General features: G+C 35.2%; 1 protein-coding gene across 1 annotated transcript; it reads left to right on the forward strand.

The window, feature by feature from the left end:
* Positions 1 to 1,118: 1,118 nt before the first annotated feature.
* Positions 1,119 to 8,280, forward strand: LOC306848902 (serine/threonine-protein kinase SBK1-like). The gene is made up of 4 exons (XM_079383696.1): positions 1,119 to 1,419; positions 2,616 to 2,797; positions 4,105 to 4,307; positions 7,032 to 8,280. The coding sequence occupies exons 2-4, from the start codon at positions 2,629 to 2,631 to the stop codon at positions 7,677 to 7,679; spliced, it is 1,020 nt and encodes a 339-aa protein (XP_079239822.1). The 5' UTR covers positions 1,119 to 1,419; positions 2,616 to 2,628; the 3' UTR covers positions 7,680 to 8,280.
* The last annotated feature ends 472 nt before the right edge of the window (positions 8,281 to 8,752 follow it).

Consider the following 8,752-nt stretch of genomic DNA (forward strand, 5'->3'; position numbering starts at 1 on the left):
GTGTCTAAGAAACCTCAGCCACCATGACAGTGTCAAAGTAGATGCTAATATGACTGATTAAGTGAGAACCGATGACCTTCCTGCTCATGGTCTTGAATCTACAGTGAAATACTGAAAGTCGAAAAGATCGAAAGATTGAAAGTCTGGATCTGGGACACAAGTTTTAGGAAATTTGCAGGAAAAGGAAAAAAATAAATGATAAAGTAGCAATGAAGGTATGCGAAAATGTTTCCAAGAGCACTTTTAAATGAACTGACGAAAATAAAAAATATATATAGTTTTAATAAAAATCATCCCCCTTTCACTTATAGTGTAAAAGATTATTTTCCAAAGTTGTAAATAAAACTATTTTTGAAGAGAATTTTACAAGTAAATACTATTTTAGATGTACTACCTCATAATGTGGTTTAATGCAATGTGTTATTTGTTGTTTCTTTGAAATTATGAAATTCACTAGCAATTTCTGAGTGGAAATTGTTTCTACACCAATCTTTTAGAGTATAGTTAAAAAAACATCCTTAAATTTAAGGCAAAATTTTTTATTTTTGTATTTATTTTTTTGTAATTAATGTAGTTGAATACTGATAATTATAGAAACTAATTTCTGAAATTAATACAATTGAAATTATTTTCTAGACATATTGTGAGGAATTTAATTAAAACATAGTTGTAAGAGATTTGAATACATATATTATTATTTTTTATAAAACAATTATTTCTGTTTATCGAAATTTTTTGGTTATATCGTGCTGTTATAAATAACACTGTCTGTTTGATAAAAGCACTGCTGAATGACAATAAGAATAGAATCTGATGGTGCTGTGGGAGTATGTCACCTTCGATCACAATGATAAACTGTTCATTAAAAAGCATAAACGCACATATATGACCATATTCCACATACAAAAATGTGTTTCAGATGTCTGATTATTAACTACTCTATATCTAAAAAAAACAGTTCTAATTATGAATCCAATGTTTTTGTCATAACTAGGCCAACTAAGTTTGTATCTGAATGTTCATAAACATATTTGGGGATATGTGATATGACATCTCATCTTTTTTAGGGGTGGGAGAAAAAAATCGATCCATCGATGCATCGTGATTCTCTCTCCAACGATTCTGAGCTTAGTTTTTAGATCAAGAATCGTTCTGGAATCGGATTGTGAGGTGACTAAAGATTCCTACTCCTAATCTTTATGTGTCTGAAATATGTGAGTGAACATTTGTTTACGTGTGCTGCCCATTCGGGTGGAGTCAACACCACAGAAGCGTAACTCTTCCCAGAGTGGTTGCTTCATCCATATAAAGCGTTCCAGGAGCTCAAAGAGCAGGAGTCCTCTGCATCGGCTTTGGCTGCAGCACTGCTGCTATTGCTGCGTGTCTGGGTGCCCTGATCCTTTGCACAGTTGCAGAGAGGTAAGAGAAGGGCAGAGAGAGGCATTACTACACGACTAACAATGGCAGATTTGTCGATAAAAGTAAATCATGTGCATGCATTTTCTTGTGCTAGTCTGAATTTACAATTTTTGCATGCATCAAAATAAAACATTTGAAGAAACAGTCATTTGTAAAGAAACGTGCAGTTGAACACATTGATGATAATAATGGAAAAATGCATTTTTGTTGGCTGTAAATGGGATTTTTTTGTTATTAAATATTTAAAATGGTTCTGCAAAAACGCTGCACAAACATACTGTGTGATGAATTTACTATGAGTAAGTTTTAATGAAGTATAAACAATAAATTGCAAAAATTGTTAAACAATAAAAGCAAAGAAATTAATAGCATCATACATGGAATAACGTTTTAAAATTTTTCTTGTTCAGTAAGCATGCACCTATTATTTTTCATTGGAATAACAAACAGTTATTCAGTGTAACTCACAAAAACCTGTTTAAATCAGGAAGTTGAAAAGGAAGGAAGAGCTCATAATACTACACTAATAATCTCACATGCCACACATACATTCTGTATTCATTCTCCTGATGCGGCTGGTCTTGTACGCACGTTTTGTATGCACACAGAGTATCAGAGTTCAAAAAAGCGCAGGAGCTTTACAAGAGCAGGAATGTATGTAGTGAGTGTTTGGACGTTGAGGGGGAATGTGTTGATTGTTCAGTGATGAGAGACGAGGACAAACAGAACTAAGCTATTGCAATGTGTATGTACAATACAATGGTTTCAAAAGCTAATAATCAATTTTACAGATGAACATCTGTATTTTATTTACAATCTTCATTTTGTAAAAAGAGTCAGTTACTTTTTCTCCAAGATGTTTTCATTTTAAAATGTAGGTGCCAGTTTTCTTTTTTTATATATATATTAATTATATAGTTTTTTATTAATTATAAAATTATATTTGTTTTTATGGGCCTGCTGGAATTGGTTTACAGTCATGATGGTCTACAGGCTCTACTGTGATGTCATTTCCAGTTTAAGGGTTTCTAAATTGCTGAAAAAGGGTTTCTAAATGTGCCGATTAATTACGATATTTATATATTCTTAATTATATATATTAATATATAATACAGTTTATATTATAGTGAACAATTATACACTCTAAATAGAACAGAGTTTTGCTGATTTTTTTTACTTTTACTTTTTTTTCCCAGGACAGGCAGTGCAATGATTGAACTGGGCTCAGTGGAGGAGGGCAGCAGTCTGATAGACGAGCTGATGGAGTTGACATCTCAGAACTTATGTCAGCTCGAGATTAAAGAACACTTCAACATCATTAAAGAGATCGGCCGTGGCAAGTATGGCCGTGTGCTGCTGGTCACTCACCGCTGCAAGGGTATGTATGTCAGCCAGACAGATACAGTACGTCTTAGTCTTATAGGAAGCCACTCATTTTGTTTTGCAGCAAGTGCAGCAAGTTCCACAAATTTTCTGAAACAATACATACACACAGTGACTATGTTTAGTAATTTCTACTCTTTATTTCCTTGTCCGGCGGATATATCGAAGACAGTAGCCTTCCTACATTAGAAAAACCGTGTATACCAGGGATCCTCAAATCTGGACCATTCCTGCAGAGTTTAGCTGTAACCCTAATCAAACACACCTGAGCATGCTAATCAGAGTCTTCAAGATCATTAGAAAATCACAGGTAGGTGAGTTTGATCAGGGTTGGAGCTAAACTCTGCAGCAGATTGGACCTCCAGGGAAAGATTTGTGATTGTTATCAGCATTTATACCACTGTAATAATAACACTTACTTGCTTGATGTCTTTATTGGGAAACAATCTTGCAGTGTTTCTCGAGAGAGAGCTGCTGTGTGAGGAAATGTGGAGTAACTTCATTATCAGGGGACTCGTTACTTTTCTTGCCCATTTAATGAGCGCTCCTCGCCTTTTCACTGTTGATTTTAAACCAAGATAAATGATTATGTTCAGAATAACACACTACCTCACTACTTCTATTGGTCCATCTTTTTAGTGTTTATTGTGCACAGTAGCCCATGTGAATTTTCTGTATTTATATAATACCAGTATGACCTACTACATATGTAAGCAGTATATAACGGAGTTTGCTTACTGGAGTGTCATCTGTCTCCCACAGCATAAAAGCAAAAAAAAAAAAAAAAAACGTGGTCATATTCATTACCATAAACGGCCTGTGAAATGCTAAAATAGACTTAATCATAGTAAAATATTTCTGACAGTTAATTTAGAAGTTACCATTTGAATCCTATTTTAGGTCATGTGACAAAAGATTAGGCCTGTTACATTAGTTAATTTGTGTAGGTGTAATAAAAGCACATTATTATTAGACTTAAAACAGTGAGAGTTTGTATGTATTCTTCATGTATTCTTTAAATACTGTATCACATGAAGGTGGGAATTACTGTGGTGTGTGTATCAGTATCGCAGGGAACAGTTTGACCAGTGCAGAAATGAGATAATGCTATTTAAATGAAACACTACCTCCTCTTTTACACTCCAACAGATCGTAATGCCAAGATATCATCCGAACAGCTGTGAAAATACTTTCCACTACAAACTAAAGACTGTACGTCATGTTATGTGTCTCCAGAGCACCTTTTAGGAAGGCTGAATGTCCTCTGATCTTGTTCCTTTTTCACTGCTGATTGTGTCTCAGGGACTCCAATGGCTCTCAAAGTGCTGCCCAAGGCCTCGACCAAGCTGCAGGGCTTCCTGAGAGAATACTGCATCTCCTTGCATCTGTCTTGCCACCCCTGCATCGTGGGATTGTTTGGAATCGCCTTCCAGTCCAACGAGCACTACGGATTCGCCCAGGAGCTCGTGACAGGACGGGACCTGTTCGCCATCATCCAGCCACGGGTGGGTCCTCCTCAAACATCATGAGATCTTTCCTTTATTCATATGTAGCTATGCTAAAGTACTGCAAATTCACAGATTTCTTCAAATATATAGGCACTTTAATGTCCCAGAGATTGTTTTTTATTAAAAAACTAAAACTGTTTTACAATGCCATCATTAGTTATTTTTGCTACTTTTCAGTTGCATCGTAGGTTTATATCGTATAGTTTTCCACTGTCCCAGACTTTCGAATTTAAACTAAAAATGTATCAGAAAACATAAATTATTGAAGATTTAAAACTATTATGATCCAAACAAAGAGTGAAATAAGGCATTTCAAATATTTTTTGTGAAATATATGTTTTTTTTACACAAATTACAGAATTTTGATGATGGTGGCACAGTTAAAATAAAGGTTAATATTTTATTATGCATAATTTCCAGTCAAGTTATAATTTTGTCGAACGATGCAAGAAGTACAATAGTATTTTTATTGGTGTATATTTCATACTGAAGCCCAAAGAGGCATTATTCTTTTTCTATATATTTTTTACAGAGCAAATTGGCCTATTTCATGCATGGGTCAAGTCAAAACGTCACACTGCAAATTAAGTTTACAAAAAGGATAATTTATATACATCGAAAGCATAATTAATGCATGTCTACTTTAATGTTTCAAATAACTTTTTCAAAAATACAATGTCGAAAAATATGGGTTAAATGATGTTCCATTGTCATGCAACAACATATTTGTTCTGATCTGTACTTGTTATAAAAGAAAAAGTTAACATACTAATATTTTATGATATTTAAAATAGAACCACAATGTATTAAACTGTATAAAATTCAAAAAGGGTTTTTCAAGCCCCTTCATTCAATGATGTTATCTTTAGAGAATTTTGTGCCTACACATAAGCAAAGTGACAGTACCACACTATTGAGACTATATTATTCAAATACATATTACCATATTTATATATTTATTTATTTTTATACACAAAGCCAGACATTCACTTTAAAGTAAGTCTGTCACTTTATGTCTATCATTGGCAGATGAGTTCTAAATCAGTGTCCGACACTTGAGAAGGTTACGACTGTATCATCACAGACACTATAGTGACTCTAGATGTGGTATACAGTATATTTTATCCCAAGGGCCGAGACGTCTGCATGCTTACAGAATGATGTTTGACAGATACTGATTAAATGCATCGCACACTAGAGAAATGATGAGTGATGTACAGAATTTTTGTGTGTCAGGATAACAAGAAAACAAAACAGAAAAAATAGTATACACAGCATCTGAGAGCTTCCATAACTGTAGATACTTCAAAAAATGCTAGCAATGAAATAAGATATGGTGTCATTTTATTACAAAATGTTTAAAATAATCCATAATTTGACATTCCAGAATGGCGAATTTCAGATTGGTTGGATAAAATACATGCATATTTATTTTTGGCAACTATTAGAACAGTATTTCCATTAGGGCATTATCAGAAACTAGGGAGAAAAGAGTGTTTAATTTTATTTTATTATGTCTACATAATAAATAAAGCTCCAGACCGTTCAAATCACTCCAGGCCTGCCCTGCACCGCTATGTGCTACAGGCCCGTTCACACGCTAAGCATGTTCACTTGGAGCAGGACGTACGCTTGACATATTTCGGTAATGTTCACATGTCCTCTCAGGAAATCTTGGAGGGTGTAATGTGTGAGTAAAAGAGCAGAGCAGCTGTTTTTCTCTGTCACCACATGAGTCTCTGTTACTTCAGCATATCCAGTGAAACCTTAAGCCAGACGTACTGAAGCCTGGAAAGATTTAAAGAGGCAATAACGCCGCAGGGGCTCCTAAACTCATGCAACCTTAGATTTTAATTTATTGTGCAATGATGTTGTCTTGAGAGAATTTTGTGCACATAAGAGTTGGGCAGGTCATTCCACCAGGAGGGAACAGTTAATGAAAAAGTCCTTGAAAGTGATTTTGTGCCTCTTTGGGATGGCACAATAATGTGTCGTTCACTTGCAGAACGCAAATTTCTAGAGGGCACATAAGTCTGAAGTAATGAATTTAGGTAAAGGGGTGCGGAGCCAGTGGTGGTTCTGTAGGCAAACATTAATGCCTTGAATTTAATGCGAGCAGCTATTGGTAGCCAGTGCAAATTGATGAACAGAGGTGTGACGTGCATTCTTTTCGGCTCATTAAAGATGAATCTTGCAGCAGCATTTTGGATTAATTGTAGAGGTTTGATGGAATTGGCTGGAAGACCTGCCAAGAGAGCATTGCAATAGTCAAGTCTGGACAGAACGAGAGCCTGAACAAGGAGTTGTGTTGCATGTTCCGAGAGAAAGGGCCTTATTCGTTTTTTATTTATAATATATTATATAATTGAATTTAATATATTATTTATAATATATAAATCAACATCTAAAAAGTTACTGAAAACAAAATAGCCTGGAACCTAAAAATTGACTGGTATATTTAAAATAAAAATTGAATATAAATAACACTGTTTTTCTTGTTTTCATTTTCTTATGTCCTCTACACCGGACATATCATAAAATATTAATAAACAAATATTTTCTTTTTTTCACAATTTGTTTGTTACGATCCAAACAATGGAATGATGTTAAAAAAAAAATTTTTACAAAACTTTTTCTCCCTGGATCTCAGAATGATATAGGATAGAACAATATTTGTTCTAAATCAACAACTTACTTATATTGCATTTTTTTCCTCTCCAGGTGGGCATCCCTGAATACGCAGTGAAGCGCTGTGCCGTTCAGATCTCTTGTGCTCTAGAGTTCATACACCAGCGTGGTCTGGTCCACCGCGACATCAAGCCTGAGAACGTTCTGCTACTGGACACCCAGTGCCGGCGGGTCAAACTGGCCGACTTCGGCCTCACCCAGAGACAAGGAACCTTCATCCGCTTCATATCGGGCACGCTGCCGTATATGGCTCCTGAGCTGTGCGCCATGGTCTTGGAGGAAGGTCAGAAGGAGGTAACAGTCCCTCCACTCCGCGTGGAGCCCACTCTAGACACCTTTGCCTTTGCCGTGCTTCTTTTCTGTATCCTCACAGGCTTCTTCCCCTGGGAGCGCTGCAATGACAGCGACGATTTCTATGAGGAGTTTGCAGACTGGCGCAGATCTCCGAAGAAAACCCCCGTGCCATCTCAGTGGAAAAGATTCACACCAATGTGCATGCAGATGTTCAGGAGGATGTTAGCTCTGGATCCCAGTGAGAGGTGCTCCGTAGGGGAGGTCAAAGGTTACGTGGGTAAGGACTGGGTGCGAACGAAGGACGCCAACGGATGGGTGGGAGAAAATGGGGAGGTCAGCACATCCACACCGAGTCCCTGCAGAAGCAGCTACAGTGATGAACAGTGATGGTGTTATATGACAAATGAGCAGAATGCGGTGCCAATTGCAATGCTGAGAGCTGTTTGGTGGAAAGAATTTAGATCATTAGAGGTGTTGATTTCTTAAAAAGTTATGAGGAAGACACTCATTTGCAGGTCAATATTATCGGTTTAATAAAACTTATACTTCATTAACAGCAATTGTGGCATGCTATAATTAACAACAAAAAAAATATATATATTTTTTTAATAATTCATTTTTTTTTTTTTTTACTAAACACGTTACACTTACAATGGTAATGCACTTACACTTTTAAAATATATGTCTATATGAAGCTATAAAAAAAACTCCAATCTGATCAAAGGTATTATACAAAATATGTTATAAATTTGAGATTTACAAAAGAGCAGGTAAAGTTTATATTTTTGAGAAAAATTTTATATACACAAATATATGTGTGTATGTAGGGGTGTGCAATATTGAAGAAAAAAATTATATCTCAATATATATATTTTTTTCGATAACGATAATTCGACGATATTTTGCAGAGTGTGTTATTGTGTGATTTAATTAATCTTTTCATTTAAGTTTAAATTGATTTTTACCTTTTAATAAAGCAATTTTTTTCTAAAAGTGTACATCTTTTGAGTCAAATTGTTACATTTAATCAGTCAATTAAGATAATACACATTTAGGCTGTTACCAAACAAATGAAACCAGTATCATCAAAATTAATCTTTGCAAAGTGAAGTGGTCTTTAGATGTATTTACACACTATTTAATGCAGCTCAGAGGGACATGGAGTGCTTTAACCAGTTACAAATGCATTTTTCTTTTTCTTTCTTTTTGTTGACATTTTAAACAAAACATTGAATACTGATATTATTTTAATAATGAAAATAGATTTTAAATGTCAAATTAAACCACCAGTATGTGGTAGAAAGTCACTGGTAATAAGTGAGTCATTGCAATTGAACCAAATCATTTATCGGTTGATTCATTCAGGAACGAAGCACTGTCCTGTTGCTCAGAGACGCAAATCAGCACTGTGGCTGTTTGGAATAATTTTTTGTCGGTGAAATGGAGCAAAAACAGGCAAT

Source organism: Barbus barbus, assembly GCF_936440315.1.
Source record: "Barbus barbus genome assembly, chromosome: 29".
NCBI lineage: Eukaryota > Metazoa > Chordata > Actinopteri > Cypriniformes > Cyprinidae > Barbus > Barbus barbus.

Excerpts from the sequence above, each read along its gene's own strand:
- LOC306848902 (XM_079383696.1), top strand. The coding sequence starts at position 2,629 with ATGATTGAACTGGGCTCAGTGGAGGAGGGCAGCAGTCTGATAGACGAG. Across the intron at positions 2,798-4,104 it reads GGTCACTCACCGCTGCAAGG|GGACTCCAATGGCTCTCAAA; the intron begins GTATGTATGTCA and ends ATTGTGTCTCAG. Across the intron at positions 4,308-7,031 it reads TCGCCATCATCCAGCCACGG|GTGGGCATCCCTGAATACGC; the intron begins GTGGGTCCTCCT and ends TTTCCTCTCCAG.